Source organism: Columba livia, chromosome 16 (genome assembly GCF_036013475.1).
Source record: "Columba livia isolate bColLiv1 breed racing homer chromosome 16, bColLiv1.pat.W.v2, whole genome shotgun sequence".
NCBI lineage: Eukaryota > Metazoa > Chordata > Aves > Columbiformes > Columbidae > Columba > Columba livia.
Genome location: NC_088617.1, coordinates 1,730,689 through 1,754,700, shown reverse-complemented (window position 1 = coordinate 1,754,700; position 24,012 = coordinate 1,730,689). Strand labels below are relative to the sequence as shown.

Below are 24,012 nucleotides of genomic sequence, written 5' to 3'. Positions count from 1 at the left end.
AACATGTGATGGCTGTGTTTCCAAATGGCTCTCCCTGGTTTTAGCTTCTGTGCCAGAGTTTGTGAGGAATCAACGGGAATTTTGTTCAACAGAGCTAATTCTTGTAAAAACTCTTGAAACCACAAACTGTAGATACTGTAGGAGCCAAGCTGGGTGCCCAGAGAGGGGCTTTGCCTTAAAAATGCAGCAGGTGGTTGGGAAGCGGCCGTGGGCCCTGTGAGCATCACTTGGCTGGTTCCAGTCCAGGCGTGGAGGTTTCTGCTCAGGTTTTGGCCAACTAGAGATGTGCTGGAGGGATGTGGCATGGGAGAGGGGAGCAGCGCAGGAGCCCCAGAGGGATCTGAGGTGTCCAGAGGGATCTGAGGTGTCCCGACAGGCATTGCACTGATGCCGCACTCGCTACCTGGCTCCTACATATTTAGGACCTGCTGGTATCCAGGGCTGGAGTTGTCTTTTTCATTAAAAAAACAACAACACTGTTTTCACTGAAATGTGCTTTTGTGTTTCTTATACAAATAATCACTTTGCTGAAGCAACAAGGCAATAATACATTGTGGAATGTCTCTTTTTTTGTGTTTTAGACTTATAATGGTCAGAATGAGAGTAACGAAGACTATGAGATCCCTCCCATAACGCCTCCTAATCTCCCCGACCCTTCCCTCCTGCACTTGGTGGACCACGAAGCTGGATTTCACTCCCTGTGCCACAGCCTCCCTCCGAACAGCCTGATCCCCGCGTACCCCTACCAGAACATGGACCTGCCGGCCATCATGGTCTCCAACATGTTGAGTCAGGATGGGCATCTTCTCTCCAGCCAGCTACCCACGGTCAGTGACTGTCCTCACTTACCATCTTTTGCTAAAGCTTCTCTGTGTGTCCTGTTCTGAGTGCAGTTGACTGTAGGAGTATGTTCATGATGAGATGTTTGCAGTGTGGGTTGGGAAGAGCTGGTGACACAGCCCTGCCTTGCTGCCCACCAGGGCTGGGGTGCAGTGACAGACACTGCAGTCACCTGCATGGCCATGCTCATGGTGGCAATTTTGTGTTTCTAGTTTGGTGTCTTCCTGAACCTTATTAACCACTCAAGAGCAAGAAGGAATGTTGTTTTCCTCTGTGTACATAATATCCTCACTGAAGTGAGCAAAGTGCCTGTGCTCCAGCCATCTGTGAAAGTCATAGAATCATGGATTAGTTTGGGTTGGAGGGACCTTCCCAGCTCCCCCAGTGCCCCCCTGCCATGAGCAGGGACATCTTCACCAGCTCAGGGTGCTCAGAGCCCCGTCCAGCCTGGCCTGGGATGTCTCCAGGGATGGTTCATCTACCACCTCTCTGGCCAACCTGGGCCAGGCTCTCACCACCCTCAGGGACAACAATTTCTTCCTCGTGTCCAGCCTGAATCTCCCTCCTTTAGTTTAAAACCATTACCCCTTGTCCTGTCACAACAGGCCCTTCTAAAAAGTCTGTCCCCATCTTTCTTCTCGACCCCTTTTAAGTACAGAAAGGCCACAATAAGGTCTCCCTGGATCTTCTCTTCTCCAGGCTGAACAGGGTGACCAGCTGAAGCCCTGGTTCATGTCCCCATGTCCCGTGTCCTTTCCCAGCTGGGAAAGGCCCCCAGCCTGTCACCCTGGCGTCCTGCTGCCAGGGTGGCCCCAGTGGCAGGAGCAGGAGCAGCGCGGATGCTCCATTAAGGGAAAGCTGCCCTATGGATTTCAGGGGGAACAAGATCCCTCGCGCACTTGCCAGCTCAAATTGCCTCTTGGCTCACGCCGTGGCAAGTAGATACCTTGCAAAGTTTCAAATGACTCTTCTGTAGGAATAAATAAGGCAGGGATAATGAAGTAAAGTGCAGCTCTGGGAAGAAACTTCAGGGCTAATTAGACCATACAACGCTTCTGTGTCAGCAGCACCAAGGAAAGGTTATGACTTGATTTTGACAGTGGTATTGAGTTAATACTGGTGCTGTTTAATAATATTTTCCTCTTTAGCAGATTTAGCCCTGTGGTTAGTTTTCTACATTGTTTCTCTCTAAGATCATTGATTTTCATGGGTGTCGTTGGAAGGCATCAATATCAAACAGAGTTAATTTTACTTCGATAGCGTGCCTGCGCGTCTGCCACTGCGCGAGCTGGAGAGCATTTGGTGTTGATTGCTTGGATAGATAACGGTCTGAAAGGTAGCGATATCTAAATATTTAAATGGAATATTATATCTTAGCCAGGGAAAATCCCAAGGCTTTCTGAAGTCCCGATGCATCTCCAGGCTTCATTGTTAATGTGTTTAAGAAAAACATCATGTTCTGCCCATCAATATTGAACACAGGCATATTTCTATGGAATTAAATATTACTCAGGCCGCTGTGTTAGCTTTTAGGTTCTTAGGTGATTAAAACATTCATTTCTGAGACAAAAATAGTCAATTTCGCATGAAATATTTTTCCCTGGTTTAATTTAAAGCACAGCCCCTTTGTCTGACCCCTATTTTCATAACACGATAATTTTATCCTGTGTTGATTGTCTCATTTTTGAGAGGTGATATTGCACTTATAAATCACTTTCTAAAATACCTAAAGAAACAACAATAGTGGGATTTATTAAGCAGCTTCTGTATATCTGAAATAATTTATTTTGGAGTAGTCCTTGGGAAATGTTCTCTTTCTTACTTTATGGTACCGGTTTACAAATGCAGCATCGTGACAATAAATCAGGACTGAGCCAGAGGAGATAAGAAGGGGGCTTAGTGGGCTGTAAACATAGAATAGAGAGATTAAGATTTGTTTGCCCCTTACCACGAAAATAAAAAATCCAGTGAACCCTGAAGTTTCCATGCAATGAGACTTTTCCTGCTGAAAGGTAACACCTTCTAGTCCTTTCCTTTTTGGATGCTCAAATAGGGCCCTCCCTTACTCCAGTACCAGCCCATGAGAGCAGCGTTCGTCCCGCCACACACCAATGTAATTCTGTTAGCGGCAGTGGGAGCAGCGTCATGTCTTTTGGTTTGAATACAGTGACAAATGGCAAACAATTCAACGTCAAATGTTTAGACATGGTTAGACTTTTCCTCTAAAAAAGTAGCATGAGCCTTGGGGTTTATTTTAAGGCATCTTCATGAAGAAATCTCAAGTTGCTGAGAAGATGTGAGGCAGGACTCGCTGACAACATTGGGGATTGGTATTTTCCTCTACAGCTCAAGAATGAATAAGGAAAATACAGGTGCACATGCTTGTCCCCTTCGGTGTTTCTCTTGTCCTGGGATGTCCCAACATTATCCTTAGATTGGATTAACCTCCCAGCGCCTCTGCGATGGAGGAGGCTGCTGCTCCCATTATGCAGATGAATACTGAGCCAGGGTGAGTTTAAATCGATCCCCACAGCAGGACGAGAGCTGGAGAGCCAAGGTGGATTTGCTGTGTGCCAGACCCTGCTCCTGGCTCCAGCCCATCCCTGGGGTGCCAGGAGCTCGATTCCCTCATTTGAGCAAAGGAGCAGTACCCTGATGGGGAAAAAACAAAACCACTGTCACCTCTGTGTTTCCTTGTCCCTGTATCACCATCCTCCAGAGCATCTCCCCTCAGCTCCTGTTCTCCAGCTGAACCCCCAGGTCCCTCAGCCGCTCCATCACACTTGTGCTCCAGCCCCTCACCAGCTCCGTTCCCTTCTCTCAACTCGCTCCAGCACCTCAAGGGCTTTCTTGGTGTGAGGGGCCCAAAACTGACCCCAGGATTTGAGATGTGGCCTCAGCAGTGACCAGTACAGGAGACGGTCACTGCCCTGGTCCTACTGGCCACACTAGTGCTGGTACGATTTCCCATCTCCCTCGTGATCAATGGAAAGTAAAAGTAGCCCCTTCCTTGAGCTGAGGTTGTTTGCCAAGGCTGTGCGGATGGCGTAGGGCTCCAAGAAGCATAATCCTCTCTGGTGCCCACCAGAAGACCTGGAATGAGGTTTCCCGCAGGCAGGTTGCAAGAACATTCCCCTGGCCAGACCTCCTGGCTCTGTGAGTTCCTCACCAGCCTCCATCCTTTCCAGAACTGCTGCTCCTCACCAAACGCAGCAGCTTTTGTTATTTACAGCCTGGGCCGGAGTCAAGGGAAATCACAGCGATTTGCCCTGGACAGCACCCGGTCAGGGTGCTCGGCTGCAGGCAGCGCGGTTGGACGTGGCTGCACAGAGCTGGCACGTGTTGGAAGTTTTCCGATAGAGGGTGTAAGAAAGCAGCTAATTAGATGTTGTCACAAAAGCCCAGTAAGATGTGCAGTCTTTTGTCTAAGTTGTTGGAAATACACTGCTGGAGAGAGTCCAGCGTAGGGCAACAAAGATGCTGAAGGGAGTGGAGCATCTCCCGTGTGAGGAAAGGCTGAGGGAGCTGGGGCTCTGGAGCTGGACAAGAGGAGACTGAGGGGGGACTCATTCCTGGGGATCAAAATGGAAAGGGGGAGTGTCAGGAGGATGGAGCCAGGCTCTTGTCGGTGACAACCAGTGACAGGACAAGGGGCAATGGGTGCAAACTGGAACACAAGAGGTTCCACGGAAAGATGAGAAGAAACTTGTTCCCGGTGAGGGTGGCAGAGCCTGGCCCAGGCTGCCCAGGGGGGTTGTGGAGTCTCCTTCTGTGCAGACATTCCAACCCGCCTGGACACCTTCCTGTGTAACCTCATCTGGGTGTTCCTGCTCCATGGGGCGATTGCACTGGGTGAGCTTTCCAGGGCCCTTCCCATCCCTGACATCCTGGGATTCTGTGACCCCAGTAAACAATACAACTTCCACGTTGTTGCAAAATACTTCCAATACATCAATATTTCAATAATTTTAAATTGCTGCCTGTTAAAGTAAGTTCTTTAAAATAATGCAGTGTACATGCAGCAGTGCCCTTTAGAGCAAGCTCAAGCTCATCGGAGGAGCTGTAATAAATACACAAGCAAGCAGGAGCGGCGGTCGGCAGCGCATCACCCATAGCAAAAACTTCACAGAGTTCCCCGTGTTTCCGTCCCGAGTAAGTTTGCACTGGCAATTTTGTGTTGTGTGCTTTAGGCTTTGACTAATTTGGCTTTCTGCTTATTAATGGTTCAGTATTTAAAAACTAAACTCCCGAATATGAGCCCTTGGTGGGAAATAGTCATAATACAACCATACATGAGGATTTCTTTGTATTAAGCAGAGCCCTGTTTGCAATTCCCTGCTAGTGTTTTTCTCAGAGGCAATAAATGAAAGAAATATGTCTTTTTAAATTTTATAAAACTCAGAAAAATGGTTTTAAACAGCTTTTCTTCACCTCCTATAATTATTTATTTTCAAACAGTCCTTCAGGGTAATGTTCCGTTTTCTTATTTCACACTCCTTTTTCTCATAAATGAACCATCACTTCAATAAATCATTATGAAAACAGAGACTAACACAAACCCTGAAAGGTTGAAAGATTTATGTAACACATTTATGTTTTCCATTTTCTCATTCTGGTACTCCACTGCTAAAGCTAAGCTAATAAAAGCTGCTATTAATATTTCTTGTTGCCTAGCAACTGCAGAGAGGGAGTAATAGCTTTAGCTAGAAAAATAGATGACCGATAAGGAAAAATTCAATTCTTTTATTATCTCAAGGGAAAATGGGCTTTTACTGGAACATTATGATGTACGAGTGTGAAGTTGAATACAAAGGGTATTTTTTCAGTTGTTTTTCTATTTTTAATGAACGTTATTTTACCTTCGCAAACTCGTTTAAGGCATTTGCCCCACCTACTTGTGAGCTTAATTTAGCAACACCCACACATGCTTCTGGCTTTAAGTATCTGTTGGCATTTTCATTTGAAAGCCCCCTCCCCTCCACAGCTCCCCCCGAGCTTTATCGCTTGGTCATAAAATTTCACTCCAGGTCAGAACCTGGGAGACAAGATTCCCAATCAAAGAGCGAACTGTTCTTGTGTGTATTTAAAGAGGAAGGGGCACATATTGACAGTTACTTTCTGAAGTTTAAGCGGTCGCGGCTGAGCTCTCTGTGTTCGGCGAGAGCAGGAACGTGCTGCTCCTGCCTGTGCCTGCAGAGCAGTGGTTGGTGATGGAGATGCAGATGCAGAGCTGGTGGCAATGTGGATCCTCTTAGAATCACAGAACAGTTTGGGTTGGAAGGGACATTAAAGCTCATCCAGTGCCCCCCCTGCCATGAGCAGGGGCATCTTCACCAGCTCAGGTTGCTCAGAGCCCCGTCCAGCCTGGCCTGGGATGTCTCCAGGGATGGTTCATCCACCACCTCTCTGGCCAACCTGGGCCAGGCTCTCACCACCCTCACCATAAACAATGTCTTCCTCATATCTAGCTCTTCTTCTGTGGGAGGGGTCCCACCGCTTCCCAGTCACCCCAGTACAAGCTCCCTGCAGAGCAGCAGCTCCTCTTTTCACATAGCTGGTGCAGATGCTTCTGCGTGGTCCCTGCCAAGGACTGCTGGGAGGGAATCGGGGTGATGGGAGTCACAGTCGGGTCCCAACTCTGTGAGAGCTCAGAGAGCAGCAGAGCTTACGAGGACCTGTGCATGCGAAGAGGGAACCCGAGGGACCAAGCTCCTACCAGAGTGCTTGTGTGGCTGGTGCTTGGGTTCACCCGTGAGTATCCTGTTGCTCAGCACAGGAAAGTAAAGTGTTGTGACTTTTCACAGAAGTGAAGTGTTGCGATAGCTGAGAAACAAAACTAATGTGGGTTTTGCTCAGTAATACAAGATCTTACTCCCCAGACAAGGGAATGGAAGAAGGCAAGGAACTGCTCTGGTTCGTGTCTTCACGTATCTCCTCCTTGGTCCTTTATAAAGTGGCTTTTCCCTCTGCAGACAGCCTGCTCCTGACAGCCCAGATCTTCTGACAAAAGAGGCTTGATTGCAGCCTCCACATTTTATGGGTGGTTGAACGGTCTAACTGATGGGCTCAAGCCCAGTTTCCCTTTGGCGCACCTATATGGAGCTGTGCGCTGAGACCTGCGATACACAAAGTGCTTGGTGTTCCCTGGGAGGGAGCAAAGGTCCCCCATTGCTCTGCAGGCTTCTGCCAGCCGCTGATGGAGTTTTGCCTGGGGGATCCTGCCTCCATGTGACAAATTCCACCTGGCACCTCTCAAAGCACAAGTTGGGATTGCTGTGTCTTGTAGTAGGTCTCACCCTTAGGAGATTTTCCATAATATTCACCTATAAATTACTTTTGGTCTATATTATTGCATCACTATTATTATTATTGTTGTTGTTGTTGTTGTTGTTGTTGTTACATAACAATAATAATAATATTTAATAGCCATTATTATTGTTATTGTTACATCCTGTTACAACTGTAATGTCATGTATATTAGACATACCTGGACCAGAGCCACAGGTGCTTGACACAGTGCAAAACCTACAGGAAGGAGATATTCCTGCCTTGGAGAACTTAATACCTATGGAGGCAAGACAGAAAAATAATACACAGGCACAAAGTAGTAGCCAGAGGTTCACAGGAGATCTGCTGCCTGTAAAACACGGTGTTCTCATGCCCACATACCCTGTTCAGCACACCCCTGATTGAAACTTCTTCCATCATCCATCCTCCTTTGTGCTGCAGCTACTGCTACACTCTCGTGTCCACCCTTTTCTTTCTGTCCCATAACAAGGGGTTGTAAGAATACGTTGAAATCAGCTCTTACCTACAGCACCCCATGTACCACGCTGGAAGGGTCTGGCGCAGCGGGAGCCAAAGCATGTGTGTCGGTCTGTCTGTCCAAGTGTCTCTCTGGTCCATGTCTCTTTTCCTTTTGCTCTGCAAACTGGGTCCTTGTCTCGCCCTCCTCATCGCTGGCTGGAAGGACAGCAGGTCCCATCCCGGGGTGGTGTAACCGCTGATTCCACGTGGCAATCTGGTTGTTCTGCACCTTTTCACTATTGCACAGAAGTTCATTCTCCTAATCTTTCCTTTCCTCTCGTTGAGTTGGTCACTATCTTTCTGATAAGCTGGTGGCTCCGGGACAGTCCCACCAGTTAAAGAGTCGCTTTATCAGCCATAAAATAACCGTGGCGTAACCGCGGGGAGGGTGCACGTTATCCCCGGAACATATGTCAGGTGAGATGGTCCTTTTTGTTTGCGCATTGCCTGCCGTTGAGCCTTTGGTTTGCTTTTGTAGCAGCTTAAAATATTTACCAGTTGTATTTAAGTTTGCGTTTAAGCAAACTTTTTTGGAACAATAATCGGCGCTATAAATACGCAGTTTGTGTAACAGCAATGAGGAGGCTTGTTGTGAACAGCATGTATTTATTAGCAGTGTAATTAAAATATCAATTACGCCGTGTTGACAGTTTGCCAAATAACTGGCTTTTGTGCACAGTAAACTTAATCACTCCAAAGTCTACTCACAAGACCTGATGTGATCTTGATACCAAACTAGTACAACATAAAACCAGCATTTTGCTAAAGCACAGCTTTGATATTACTTTGCGTAATGGTGCTGCACTCCATAGCTGGTATCATGTTCTGAAAATGATCTTTTAATGTACAATTTGTATTGCTGAGGAATGTCACTTACTTTGCAGAACATCTCGCCAACATAAAACCTAAGATTTATTCCTGTCATTTTTTGTCTCCTATGCCATGCTGATAATAAGAAGTCTATTTTATGTGTGTAATGCTTATGTCAGTTTTGAAATTTGGGGTTTCATAAAAGACAGTAGTATAAATAAAACTTGATATAAATTAAAAATATAGTGGAAAATAAAACCTGTGAATTACAGTAGCAGATAAGATAAATATGGCATGAAAGAGGTTTTCAGAACAATATAAAATAATTGGCATAAATATGCTCAAAGTATGGGATGGATCTTTCTTAAGAACTGATTCTGATCTTGAGATGTGTTTGTCTCTGGCACACAGACATGCAGACAGATGTGTGTTACTTAGCCTCGTTTTATCCCTTTAGATTTAGCTTGTGTATTCCTGCAGGATGTCATTTTTCCCCTTCTTAGCGAATGACCCCACTTCAACAATTTTTCTGGGTGAGGTGGTTAAAAATGCGTTTTGCCCACATCAAAAAAAGTCCTGCAAATGAGAACATGCTTTGAAAACTGAATTCGAGATCTGGAAGAGAGTTTCTTTGGAGTCTGGGATGTGGCTTTGGGGAAAGGGTCCCCCCGCGTGGCCGGTCGCCCACCTTTGTCCTTGGCCCGGGAGCTGGGGACGGTGCACTCGGGCTCTGCTGTATTTGGGGTCTGTCTCTGCTGTCTCCTCCCCTCCTATCACAATTTGTCAAAATGTAGGAAAGTTTGTCAAAGAAAAGGTCAAAAGACAGACCAGTCAGCTAACAGAAAGTGTCAGAGCTGCCCTCGCATTGGGCCATTACAAATTTTTGCCTTAGTTGCAGCAGGAGATAAACCTTATCAGACCATCTTTGCTTAAACGTTGGTGGTCTTTGGCCCAATGGTTTTGGGTCCCGTTTGGACCTCAGAGATCACAACCGCTTTAAGAAAAGTAAGTAAAGTTAACGTGACTGTTTCCAGAGACTCTGCTCACCAAGACGTGTGCTTCCCCGGCAGCCTGGGCTGTACGTATGTACCGGCACTGCGAGAAGTTCGTCTGAGAGCTGCAGTTTCTTCTTCTTCAGCCTCTTACTGGATGTACTCAACCCTCTTGCAGCTGGTCAACCAGAATCTGCTGCCACCCTCCCCAAAACACCATCTTGTACCTTGTTTTGTGCACGTGGCTCAGTGATGCAGGTTATCTGAGAACTTCTTTATGTTTGGGTCACGCATAGGAAAGTAGAACAAGTTCCAGGCAGCAATGATCTCCAAAGCATGTGTCTCCGTGCCGTGTCCCGCATCCTCTTCCACTGCTTGGCATGTCTGTTGGAGAGGGGGGGAGCAAAATGAAGCTGAGCTGTCATTGCCACCTCTCTGGAGTGACGGTGATGGTCTAATGTGGGGAAGGTGGCTTTGCCAAAGAGACAGAGCTCCCTCCATCCCCAGGGCTGCTTGTGCCATATATTCCCCTCATTTGCTGTTCTTTCCATGCTGTGCTGCGCTCCGTTCTTTGCGATGTGCACTTGTTTCCTGGGGAATAAGGAGGAGATGTGGTGAGTGTGGGTCTGCACCACGTGGCAGAGCCTCTGAAAGGGAAGTGATGGTTTTAAATTCGCATCGTAACCTCTGCTACACTGTCCAGTCCTCGTGCTCCCACACGTGTTTACACCCCACATCATAATGCAACACCAAGTCCTTTTTGGAAGTGCATCAGGCAGCTGTAAATGGAATATTTTTTGCCAGCCTTAATCAGCAGCAACTTGGATATGGGAAAAACTGTCTGCTGTCAGTTATCCCACCAAACTAGCATGTCTGGCAACTCCTTGCCATCCATCTTCCACATTTTGATCAATGTTGCGGCCCATCTTTAGTTGCCCTTATCCCTTAGATCAATCATATTTATCTCTTAGCTGTCACTTGCCTCCTCTTTGCATGTTACCAGGTTGCACTAAACTACTCCAGCAATTACTCATCGCCTTGGATTTTCCTTGCTGATGAGGAGGGTCTGTGCAATTTGAGGCTCGTTTCCCATCAGCACACGTGCTGCCATACGTGGCTTTCTTTCAGTGGCCTTTCCAGAAGTTTCATCCCCAAATGGCCCTGCGGTGCCTGCTTTGGGAGGCAGCGTTGGTGCCGTCCCCACATCTCAGCTGCCGCCAGCGCGTGCCCGGGGCAGGAGAACACAAAAGGATGGAAATTTCCATGGCTTTTGTTTCAGCTGTAGAGGTTGCGATGACTGTTCTGACTGTTCGCTGCTGTAGGTGTGTGCACGTCGAGTAAGTCTTTTTATTATTTAGATGGGAGCCGTTTTTTAGAGGCAAATAACAGAAAGTGCTTACAATAAAAATAATACACTGAAACAGGCTTTGTTATGCAATGAGGAGATCAAAGAGCTACCTCAGCCACGCGGCCGGTCTCTTGGAGTGAAGGGATAAATAGTTTCTGATTGGGAAGTAAGATTTCCTCAGCTGGTAAATATAAAGGGTAATCCTGCCTTTTCGGAGGAGTTTTCTCCCACCTGTGAACTTGGTGGGGTTTGCTGTCAGTGTAGAGGATGGTGGAACACAAACAGGAACCTTGAGTCAGATTTCCCTTTCTTCAACGAGCACCCCAAATCTCCACCTGTATTTTAGCGGTGGGGTGGGTGTGAGTCTGGATAGGTCCAGCTGCCAAATTCAGAGCCCCCATGAGACCAAAAAGTGTTGAGCCTCTGAAGCACGCCCTGAAAAACCCAGTTGCCGTCAGTCCTCTCTCCTGCCTTAGCGGTACAGGCTGAATCACTTTACATTGCCATCACCCAGAAAAATCAAAGTTGCCATTTAAATGAAGGATGCTGCTTGAGTCCCGCCTCTGTGAAGAGGTGTGGGATGCAATGTCAAGAGAAATTATAATGATTGCTGCAGATACAGCTTGTCACAGAAAGAGAAAAATGTTTCTGCATCTGATGCATGGCAGCGAGCCAGTTGGTAATGTTATATGTCCGAGTGTTTCACTTTGGCTCTGCTGGAAAGCATTCCTTAATGCTCTGCGTGGCTGTTATATTTGTCTCCCAGCTCTGCAGAATCCCATTAGGAACCTTCTGTTTACACCATGGAAATTGTTTGGTCTCTCCAAACGGCCGCGCAACAGAGGGAGAAGCGTATTGCTGCAATTCTTCAACATCTGTAGAAATTGCCAGTGTTATATTTCTTACTTATCTCTCTTGCAGTGGGCATTTCTCATTATGGATCGAGATGTCCTGTAACCGTCAGCAGGCGGCTCTTAAACGCCGTGGTGTGGTTGGAGGGAGCAGGATCTGCTCCTTGGCCACCGGCAGCACTGCATGCGGGGCAGAGAGCCACTGCTGTTGTTTTACCTGAAACCTGCTGCTTTTGGGTGATTATTGCTTTCGAGTTGGATTCCAAAGGTAGGTACATAGTGGCCAGCATCGGCAGCCCCATGGTGGCCATCGTGCAGCTTGGGGCTGTGTTGGACACAGTTCCCCCCATTGACCGATCCCCCTCCCATCTTAGCAGAGCAAGTGGAGATCATGGGGTGACTGGCAAGCTGGGAAGAACATGCCTTCTCCTGGCATGTGGTGGATAAATTTGGGGTGATTGGAGGTGTTAGAGCAAGAAAAGGGAATAGAATCATAGAATGATAGAATCATTTTGGTTGGAAGAGACCCTTAAGATCATCAAGTGCAACCATAACCTAAATCTGGCACTAAACCATGTCCCTAAGAACCTCGTCTATAGCAAAGAGTGGGATCAGTCAGGGAATGGCTGTCCTGACACAGGATTTTTTCTGTAGAGAATGTTTTGCCAGTCTCTCCCATTCTTTATTATGTTGTCATCTGACTAACAGCAGAAAAAGCAGCGATTAAAGAAGACCTATGCACATCATGATTTGTGGGGGTCTCTCAAGGTTTTGTTGTTGCCCTGCATGCGATGTTGTTTATGCTTTTTTATTAATGATGCTGGATGTAGGCGGTGAGGAATAAAATTTGAGGGTGACACAAAGAAATTGGACATATTTGGGACAGGAGAAAGGGAATTCAGAGAGATTTAAACACAGGAGGGAAATGAACTGCTAAGGCAGTTTGTTCAGTGTTGATAAATGCGAATTAGTGCATGTTGAGAAATATATTCACTACTCATAAAGCTTACAGTGTTCTAAATTAACTTGCAGAAAGCACATGGGCTGCTCCTCAAAGTACAATCAGGCCTCTCTGAGGGACATAGGAGGTCTGGAGGTCCATGAGAAATGTCCAGAAATGACCCACACTGTGGAGCCCAGAGATGGTCTGGGCATTGAGCACGTATTTGCTGGAGACAGAATTGTCTTTATGGCCCTAGAAGTGACTACAGGGCTCTCAGTGGGCTGTCTTAGATGCCAGGCAGCTATAGCTGAAGAAGCAGTTTTATTTTAATGCATTCTACAATGCAAAATAAAGGACAGAATGGTCTGTACTCATGGATCATCCTGTTATCTCCCTCCCACCAACTCACTGAGAGGACCAAATACTTCCAGCTCTGCTTTGTCCCCTTGTGGGGGGTCCCTTGCTTCCTCAGCAGAAATTCAGCCCTTCCATGGTGGCCAACAGATGCTCTACAGCATCTACAGAGCATCTAAACACGAGTTGCCCTAAGGGTGAAATCCAAACAGTAGAGGCAAAGACAGAAAGAAAAGGGTTTTTTAAACCTTCTACAAAAGCGAAGACTGAACTGGTGGAGTCCTGGTTGTGGCAGAGACCCGTCCAGACTGCGTCGGGGAATTCACAAGGTGGATTAGAGATCCCTGTCCCACCCAGAGCGCGGTTGATTTTGGACGTCCTTTTGTGGCTCAGCATCCGTGGCTCTGCCGTGCTGTTTTACAAGGCAGATATCCAGCTCCTGAAGGGATGGAAGCCAAAGTTCAGCGCAGAGTATTGTGCCCTGCTGAGGGTGTTGTGTTAATGCCAATTGGAAGAGCGATTCCAGTGCTGATTTATGGGATGTGTGCACGTGTGGCCAAGCAGCATGGCTCTGTAAACATTTCCTTTGCTAACCCAGTGGATATTTGTTTAGCAGTAAAGGTCTGTAACATTAAGCTGATTGTGGAAGAGACTCTAATGTGGAATAGTACAAGCTCCAGCAGGTGGGATTTTAAAGGTAGTTTTTCTCTGGCTTCTCACAGTCGCAAAGCGTTGATGAAATGTGACCTGATAGAGCTCCCCTGATGTGAAATTCCAAAGAATTAGAGGGGTAGAAGCCTGAACCTGCTAGGATCACCCAGAGCTGCATTTCCAAGCTCCTTGCAGGAGCAAGGACTGGTTGGTGTGTGCACGGCTGTTGTGCATGGACTTCAGGTCTGCACAGGAAAACTTCTCTCCGGCAATCGTGCCTTTTGATTTCATGCTTTGGGTCTTACGCCTCGAAAATCCAGGGCTAAATTGAGGCCCCTTTGAAAATGTGGATTTCCTGTTCCGTAATGGTTGATTGGAGCTGGAATTCTCCTGAGTGACAGTTCGCTTCAGTCTCTTTTGCTTTGCTTTCTCACTGAAGTAGAAAAGTCATATCCAGTACAATGAACTTAGTGCAGTCAGCAGCAATTCAGCCATGCTGGTTTATCGGAGCCGTTCACCGAGCAGCGCTGCGCTCCTCTGGAAGCGCCCGTGCCCATGACTTTCATGTTGATTTTTACTGCTGCCCATGAACCCTCAAAGGTTTTAATTATTACAACCAGACTTTTGGCTCTCATGTCCTCTGGGCGGTGCTGAGCTTGGTTATTCAGCTGTCCTTGGAGGATGCGTGTGTGGAAGTGGAGCTGTGAGGAGTCAGGAGTGGGTTTATTGCAATGATTTTAAGTCATGTTCCATTGTATTTACATTTTTGCAGTGTTGGTGTTTTGTGGGAAGCTGGCCATATGATTACAATGAATAGATGGGAGGAAGTGGCCAGTAACATTTTTAACACCAAATCAATTACTCTGATGCCATGTACACCTTGAATAATAATAACTGGGCTTCAATTATAGCTTACATTGAAGGTTCACTGGGGAAAAAATTAGACAAATAACTACCATTATGGCTGTAGCAAGACGGTTTCTCTGTAGTACCCAATCTACAGTAATTTAAAAAACATGGATCATTAAAATCAATACATATTGCAACCAGAATTTATGAGTTAGATTCTCCCTTACACACAGATGTGTTGGTCTTGTTAAGATCTGAGCGCCAAAGTTATGGAAAACAGCGTTAGGTCAAGGAAGGCTGGGCTTACTGTTTCCTCCACAGAACCTTTTCCTAGTTCCTTCTTCCTTGTATTTATTACTGAATAGAAACGCAGGTATTTAACACAAGCAGAGTGGACTTCTCAGCCCCTTTGAATTCAACATGAAACTAGTGTAGCCAACAGTCTTGCTAAGTAGACAAGACTTGTACCACAGGGCTGCAGCTCAGCCCTGGAGGGGTTAGTCACATAGAACTGCATGTTCCCAGGGCGAGGATAACCCCTGGTGACATTCACACAGGAGCTATGAACATGAACAGCTAATATCCTGCCCGCTGGGACAGTCAGTGTAATCCAGGAGTTTAGCAGAGTGGCAGAACATCCTAGCAGATAGCATCACCAATGTGAGTAGGTGCATTCATGTACAGCCGTGGAGGAAACAAGGAGCATCTTGAACTTTGCGTCAATCCCAGGGAGATGAGCAAGAATTTGAAAAGGAAGCTTTGGCTTTTGCCCACGAAACTCTGTTTTGCTAAAACGGCAAGAGCCAAATTCTTCCACAGGTTATGAGTGCCTTTCCTGCTTTCTCCTACATCTATAGTCTGCTAGATTTCACTCTCGATGACCATCCATCCTGCCTCTGCAGGACCAAGTTGTACCAGGAGAGGTTTAGATTGGATATTAGGAACAATTTCTTCCCCAAAGGGCTGTTGGGCATTGGAACAGGCTGCCCAGGGCAGTGCTGGAGTCACCATCCCTGGAGGGGTTGAAAAGGTGTTTAGATGAGGTTCTCAGGGACATGATTTAGTGCTAGAATTATGGTTGGACTCAATGATCCTGAGGGTTTCTTCCAACCAAAATGATTCTATGATCCTATTATTCTATGACCATGAGGTGGTGGGATCCTGCAGGAGCAAGAGGCGACACCAGTGATGACCCATCCCATTTAGGGTGCTGGATACCAGGATCGACCCACTGTGGCTCCTCAAGGCTTCAGGGAGAAGGTGCTTCAAGCAGAACAGAGTAAAGTGGCAGTTTCTAGTTTATATGAATTATGGCAGAGTCTGAAGGAGCTCAGCCAGCTCTCTCCTTCTCAGAGAGGCAGAACAGGCCCTGGATCTGGGAGGGTAAAGGAAAGTGTGTCTGAATCATGCATTGACATCACCAGGAGCGCTGCCGCTCTCCGACTCGCGTCAGAGCTGAATGGATATGGTTACAGGAGACTGCGTGGCTTTTAATATTCTGGGAGAGCTGCTACAGTGGCAGAAAAAAATAATTATTCATGGATCAAAAAAAGAAAGGCATTAGCAGTACAAAGTGTCATGATTGTCTCTGTTCTGCTCCAAGGTTGAAACGAGATGCCAGCTGTGCTACATGAGAAATAGCTTGAAGAAACACCAACAAAAATGCACTGATTATTCTTGAAAGACCCTTGCAATTCAAGCCAAGGTATCACTTACTAATTTATGGGGAAGTACAACGGGTGCACAACCCTCCGCTGACTCACAGGCGGTTGGGCTGGAGCAGGAGGCATCACAACGTAACAGCTGCATGCTTTATGTCACTGGAAATAAAGGGTGAGGTGAACGGAGGAACTGCCAGCAACAGAGCCGTGATTAAGAGATGCCAAGTCAGCTCTTTGTCCTAGAGGGGGAACAAAAGAGGAATGTAAGGTTCACGGAGGAGATGGTGGTTCCTGCCATGTGCACAGGGGAATAGAGGAGGGAATAATCTTCTTCCCCATGAGGAATAAAATTCAGATGCCAGCAAGCAAATGCCCTGCTGAGTGTTGAGTCCTGTGGTGGAACCATATTGTTCAAAAAGGAACAGATACAAAATTACCTTAACGCCTTTTACCAGGATTTGTTCAATGCTGAGTGTTAGATTTTAGCAAGGTGAGTATTGCCAATGAAGCCATGGGTGGTTCACAATAGTCTGGTATCTCCACTGGTACAAGAGAGTTGAAATGTATATAAAGTACCTGTGGGTGTCTGCTGGAGTTTCTGTGAATGCCCGTTAGGGTTATGAACATCTGAATAGATTGCTGTAGGAGAAGGATGTATGGAAGTTACTTTCCTTGGCACTGGGTCTAAAATCCTTCAAATGACTCTAAGCCAGCTCAAATGTGCCGACACAGTAAAAACTTTATAATAACGTTGTTTCATTAAACTTCTGCATTTTTGAAGTTGTTCGCTCAGCTGGTCCATTAGTAATTAGCGTTTTAACACTTTGTGAACATCCATTAGCTTCGCCGCTCCTCCTTGCTTAAGAACATTCCCCTTGGTACCCAGGAGGGGGCGACTCACTTGCCAGGAGCATCTCGGCGTGAGCTGGGAGGTGATGGGACCCTCAGCCCAGCTCTCCCTGTGGTGTTGACACTCACCTTGGGACACGAGAGCCCTGGGGCGGCTCGTGGTCAGACCGCGATCAGCCAGGTCCCCTGCTGGGATAAACTGCTTGGCCTTTGGTCTTTTTGTTTATCCACTTGCTAATAAGATTACCCCTTACGACAACAGGACAGCGATATTATCCCCTAAGTAAGCAGGTGGGCTGTGTTGTGTATCTGAGAACGTCCTGGCCAGGCATTTGCTCGAAAAACAAACCAAATAAACACGTACCTTTCTGGAAATAAAGCAACGGCTGCAAAAGGTGTTATTTCTCACCCAACAGCTCCGGTCTGTGCGGGTGATGGTGCATTTGAGTCTCAGGGGTTTCCCGGAGTCTCATCACGTTGCTGGAAATACTTCGCAGCCCTGTGTGATGCTGGACCTCTGATGCTGAGTCTCTGCTACCTTCAGTCTCACATCAGCGACCCTGTTTATGAGGATGGCGGTTGGAGTGGGAAATGTTTCCATTTCGGAGCTAAGCCAATGTTTTGTGGTACTGCCGAAAAGCCGCAGATGCGGAGTCCCACAATGCTGCCTTGACAGCCTCTTCTCAGAGCGGGACCTTGCTGGTAAAGGAAAAAGTTCTGTCTTAAAATAGAAAACCACACTGAATTATACAGCCACTCAATAATCATTTTTTAGTGCTGCTGCTAAAAATGCCTCATTAAAAGACTATAAGTCATCACGGAGTGCTGTCAAGCTGCCGCACATGGGGATTTTATTTCCAGCTGCCTTTTATTTCCTGGTTTTGGTGGGCTGAGATCTTGAGATCAGAGAGTAAATATTTGCATCTATCTCTATTTCCTTCTGTATTTCTATCTTGTGTGTGGTGGGAGCAGAGCAGGGCGCAGGTGGCAGACTGGGATGCGGGGTGCCAGGTGGAGCATCGCCCAGGGGCACCCACGGGTGTCACCCCACGAGTGTCACCCCATGGGTGTCACCCCATGGGTGTCATCCCGGGATTTGGCCAGGACGGTTTGGAAAGGTGCCGTGCCAAAGCCACAATGGGGGTGTTGTGCCAGGCTTTGAAAGCGTGCCAGTCCGTGTGTTCAGAGGCGAACGGGAGGGAAAGGGTACCCGCCCAATATTAATTATGACTTTGGAAGCCTTGCCTAATTACATTGTCTCTCTTAAGACAGCGACACAAATATTTATGAGTGGGACTTTTTATTCTCATTGTAATCAGTGACATAAATAGGTAACACCTTTATAAAGAGTTAATAAAAATGTGTCAACACAAGCTCGAGCACAAACTATCGAGCAGTGTACAGTAAAACATTCCAGTGTTTATTGTATTAATTGAATATTCATGAGATGCCAATTTAAATTACAGTTCACAACTGTTGCTGTGTCTAATGAATAATTTAAACAAGTGTGGCCAAAGAGATTTCAACGCTGCATTAGCAAACTGCAAGGGATTAAGCAACAGAGAATTTATAATTAGCTTTGTATATCCTATAATAAATTCATTGGAAAGATGGTTTTAATTATCCCACATGTTAATTCAGAATTCAGTACATTAATTTTCAATTGAAAAGTAACCCTTTCTTCCCAGATAATACATTTGTCTCTTCCGCGTCTCAGGAACTGCAAATTGCACGCGTGGAACGCCCTGATCTCTGCAAATCTCATCTGCGGTGACACAGTATTTGTAACTGCCCATCCCAGGGCAGGAGGAATTGCTTTTCTGCATTTCCAGCTGGGGATGCTGAAACAAGTGAGATCAGACCCCTTGCTACAAGTCCAGGTCGCGGGGTCCTGCTGTAGCTTCTCTGTGGCGTGTCCTCTCTGACGCGCTTGTGGCTACTCGGGAAGCGTCACGTAGTCCTGGAAAGCGACTCTGCAGAAGCGATAAAAGCTTTTTGGCAGTCATGTCCTATAAGCAGCTTTGAGATCTGTTTAAGAAGCAAGGATGCCTGTTGAGAGTCTGAACCCCAAAGTTTAAGCTGAGATTGCTGCATCTTTTTTAGAGCGGAGCAGGAATAGTTTTTGCTCTATTTGGTGGTGTTTTTCTGTGGGAGATTGGCCCCTCTGCTTGTAGCTACAGGGCTGGGCAGTCCCAGCTGCTTGTGGGGGAGGAGGATGGCCCCATGGTGGGCATCAGCTGCTGGTGGTAAAAAGGGGGACAGTGATGTCCCCAGCAGCAGGGATAGCAATGTCCTCATCCACTGTGAGCCATCCATGGAGATGCTGAGCCCTTCAGAGTGTTGAATATAGTCTGTGCTTTCCCCTCCACCTGCTTCCCCTTACCTACTGCCTTTGCTGTGCTGTTTGGCTAAGCCCATTCGTACATATAGAGACAACCGTAGCTCTTGGAGAACCTGAGCGCTTGTGCTGAAGCTCGCTGGACAGAAAAAAGCTGGGAAGTATTCCAGGGAATGCAAATCCTTACACCTACATGAAGCCGCCTATGTTCAAAGCTTGGCTGGCAAACTCAGAAGGTGTCTTTGGGTGTGTTTTGCGGAGGAAAGCGCTTCCTTTCCAGGTGGTTTTGTTTAATCCCAGGTCAGCAGGTTAATGAGATCTCTGGGAGATGCTATTTGATCCGGCATGTAAACATTCGCTTGGCACGCGTCCTTGGTGTCTGATCAGATGGAAGTGCAAATACGGCGCCGAGCGTGGCGCGCCATCCAAAATGTTTTGGTGACACAGTGTGTAAGACAAAATAGCAATCAGTGTTTTAAAGAGCCTAATTGAAATGTTTTCTGTTGCCTTTGAGTCCTGCCCTTTCTATCAAGTCAACAGGTTTGCACTGGGGGTAACGTGCCTGGTACCGAGGTGGAAGCTCCTTGGGCTCCCTCAGCCTGTTCTGGAGATGCTGGTGCGGGCGGTTCAGCCTTCCCCTAAGAACATAATTGCTGGTTTAGTGCCTCTGTCTTTTGGGTGACTGGAGGTATTTAGGTTGATGAATGCATCGCATCTCTGGAATGCAGTACGTTGTCGTTGACGCTTATTGATTGAACCTCAAGACTCAATTGATCAAGATCCCCAGTGCCAGCATGTAATCCCAGGGGAAAAAATCAAACCTTTAATGGGGTTATACATTACTCTTGGTTTTCCACTTGGGGTTATGTGTTTTGGGAGGGAAGGAAGTGGTTTTGATGGCTTGAATCCCTGCCACTGTCTGGACTAAATAAAGACTGGCAATAGGAACACTTGTTATTGTGACAATCCAGTGCTGGGCAGACCCAACCCTCATTTAATATGGCATATTTCACCTCCAGGAACTGAGTGTCTGGATGTTAGTATGAAATAAATGAATCTCTGAGGTGTCTGTTATCTATCACGAGGAAGCTCAAGAGGACAGAGATACTGCTGGGTTGAATATTCTTTTTTTGGTCCTCCTTAATACGCTACACCTAATCTAATAAACTGTGTGTTGCACAACACAGGCTGCACAGCTTAATGTTGCTACTAGAACCTAAGTGAGCACTTCCTAAAGTTGTGTGGCTATAATTCTGTGTTTATGTAGCTTTTTGCGTGTCTGTAATTTGTGTTGGAATAGCATCTGCACTTATATTAGCTAGTTAAGAAATGAGAAGGTTTTGTCGTTGTTGGGAGTCAGAACAGAAGTTCCAGCATCTGGCTCTTGTGGCAGGAGTTAGTGCTCGAGTTTCCCTCCTGCAATTAGTTCTGTACACACAGAATCATTTGGGCTTTTCGCACCCATTTTAAAAGTGCTCAGCATTTGCTGTCATTAAAGACGAGAAGATAATAGGCTGTGCCTTCTGTTAACAGTTTGCGTGGTGCAGCAAAGCGCTCGCACCCCGTGCAGCTCTCGGGGTTCCCCTCTGCAGGGCAGGTAAGGGTGCAGCAAAGCGCTCGCACCCCGTGCAGCTCTCGGGGTTCCCCTCTGCAGGGCAGGTAAGGGCCATGATCATCGTTTTGCTGACGGGGAGCTGGCGGGAGGCGTCTCAGATTGCTCTGCCAGAGCTGGGTTTTGAAACTCAAGTAGTTTCCCAGCCAGAGAGCCGTCCTTCTGCCCTGGATGCCTGTGTTCCTGGTAATAAGAGACGCTTATGAAACACTTATTACTATATAATTACTACATATAATATATGTTAAACATATATTAAAGTCGATGATCTGGTAAACCCACTAGGAAAAGCAAACTCCCCCAAGAAGTCTCTGTAGAGATGTGAAGTCAATGTGTAGCCTCATCTGTGTGTTCCTGCCCCAGCGGGGGGATTGCACCGGATGAGCTTTTGAGGTCCCTTCCAACCTCTGACATTCTGTGAATCTCTGATTCTGTCTAGTTCTTGTTTTCCCTTTTTTTTTGATCTCTAAGGTTATTTGTGTGAAACCGGCTCCCTGCTTCTCAGGAATCAATTTTAATGTCTCAAATCCTCTTCTTTGACCTGTGGGACAGCTTTGCTGGGCAGGTGATGGTCCCCTGGAGTACACAGCTCAGGATCAGATCCATGTTCTGAGGGAACCTGGAGAGCGTGGCCAGGGACCCCCGTAGCACCACGTAACGCGTGGTCTCTCATCCCAGCCCTGGGAAGCACACACCAAGTCCCACTATAGAGACACTTATTTTCATAGGAGGTTTTAACACTGGCTTCCGATTCCATCTCCCCACCAGTATCCTTGGGATTAAAAAGTGAAATCCAGAAATCAAAGAAAATCTGATGTGTAAACGGCTCTTGTGCTAAAGGGGTATTTCCCCTTGCTTCCCGTGGGGATAGCTCTGCCTCATCGTTAGACCCATATAATGCAATGAAAACACTCCCTGAGACAGTTTGTCTGCTTGTCCATCCATCTCAAGTGCAGAGGCAGAAATCTGGAGTGGGAAATGGTTCTGGGTGGGCACAGACCCTTCCCAGGACCCTCTCAGCCCCTCGGTCCCTACACCTGCAGATATTTCTCATCAGCCCCCTTTGCTGCTTCTCCTGTATGTAGCTGATTCTCGCTGGCTTCCTTCCTCTTGCCAACGCGCATGAAAGGGATGTGACACTTTTATTAAGTTTAATACTCGCTGTGAGTGGCGAGGGGCTCAGGGTCTGGCGCTGTTTAGTTACCTCCCACTGCCCGTTGCGGGGGAATTCTGGCCCCAGGTTTTGGGATGTGACAGTTTTATGCCTGGATGAGCGGCAATCGCTTTCATCTACAAATGGTTTTTACAAAATCGCTAAATAATGTATTCAGAAAACATGCTGGAAATTAATGGAATAGATTATTTGCAAACATGTTCACTGAATTATCAGGCTTGTTCTTTATCCGTAAAATAATGTACTTAAAAAAAAGAAAAATGAAGTTTATTGAATGCGTTATTTGCAGACAGTTCTCCAGCTGAGAGCTGCGGGAACACGGCTGGAGTGCACGCGTGGCTGGGGCAATCCCTCCTCCTCCACACACGAGCACGCTCCAGGACTTTGTGTGTGCTTTGGTGGGTCATTTTGCCCATCTCTGACCTCAGGAGAGCAAACTGCAACTACCTGAAAGGAGCTTGGAGCATGGAGGGAGTTGGTCTCTTCTCCCAAGTAGCAACTGATAGGACAAGAGGAAGCGACCTCAAGTTGCGCCAGGGGAGGTTTAGATTGGATATTAGGAAAAAATTCTTCACGGAAAGGGCTGTGAGGCATTGAACAGGCTGCCCAGGGCAGTGCTGGAGTCACCATCCCTGGAGGGGTTTGAAAGGCGTTTAGATGAGGTTCTCAGGGACATGGGTTAGTGCTAGAGTTAGGTTGGGTTATGGTTGGACTCAATGATCCTGAGGGTCTCTTCCAACCGAAATGATTCTATGAAACTTGGAGGGGAACACGTGCCAGCCCTCCCCTGCTCTCTGTGGGAACAGTCACAACAGTTGCTTTGCTTCCTTGGTCGGCTTCTTCTAAGACTCAACACTGCTCCTGGTGAAGGGGCAAAATACCTGTAAAAAAGCCAGTGGAGAGGAATTAAGCGATTTTGTGTAGCTTTGTCACATCCTGGTGCCCTTCTCCATCACCCGGCAAGGGATGGCTTGGGGATGGATGGTTTCAATGTTCTGCCTGGCCGGTCCCCAGCCCAGCACGTCGCCCTGCAGTGAGGGGAGTGTGGGAACCCACCCCGGAGGAACTGCGTCTTACAGGAGGGGAGAGTTCTGAGCTCCTCGTGCCTGGGAAGCCGTCCCGTCACCCATCGCGGCTGCTTCTGCAGTTCTCCTGAAGTATCCACCCTGTCGGGTTATTCCCATGCACCTCCAGTGCAGGGTTTTATCCCTCCCCCAGGTCAAAGGGACACTGTGTGGCACTGGTGGACGGCGTTCACTACTGTCAAGGCAGCTCAGAAGCGTGACAGAAGCCCAGATCAGGACTGGGATCTCCATAGTGCTGGTGAGGGGGGCTCCTCAGCTATAGGAGACATCCCATGTGCAGTCCAGGTGTTGTTTCTCAACTGTGTTGTTTCTCCATCATCACACAGCTGGTGGGATTCAGGACTCAGGATGGGCCAAGACCTTGCAATACTTTGGTCTTCTCCTTAAGAAGCAACATCCCACCTAGGAGGGCAGGTCTGAGGTGGAGGACAGGTCTGGTGGTCCAGCTAGCTTGGGTTTGTCTTTTGACATCTCAAGGTGCTTTTGAACCATAACCTTTTGCAATCTGTATAATAACTCCAGTAGCCCGAGAGAGAGACACCGAACCAGGCCTTCTATCTCATTGGCACTTCTTGGAGTGAGAGTTACTGAATTTGGGACCCTCATGGACATCTCCACTGTACATGTCCACAATAATGCTCTTATTGGCAGATGACCACAGTGGGGGGTTATATCACAGGAAAATAACAAGCTTCAGTTCATGCTGTACCGAGGTGGTGTGTTCCTTTCGGCCGTGCCCTTCCAGCAACAGCAGCGATGAGAATATGATGGGAACTATTTCCCGTTTGCCAAGCGCAGTCTTTATCCTGTTTTGCACCGCCATTCTCACCCAGAAGTTACAGCGTTTT

At 47.1% G+C, this 24,012-nt stretch overlaps 1 protein-coding gene across 2 annotated transcripts in view; it reads left to right on the top strand.

The window, feature by feature from the left end:
- The window catches only part of TOX2 (TOX high mobility group box family member 2), a 137,250-nt gene that overhangs the window by 81,936 nt on the left and 31,302 nt on the right, over positions 1–24,012 (top strand). For both annotated transcript variants that reach the window (XM_065031840.1, XM_065031842.1), the window contains exon 3: positions 582–827. In XM_065031840.1, coding sequence (XP_064887912.1) covers positions 582–827 — 246 coding nt within the window. The remainder of the gene's footprint in view (positions 1–581; positions 828–24,012) is intronic.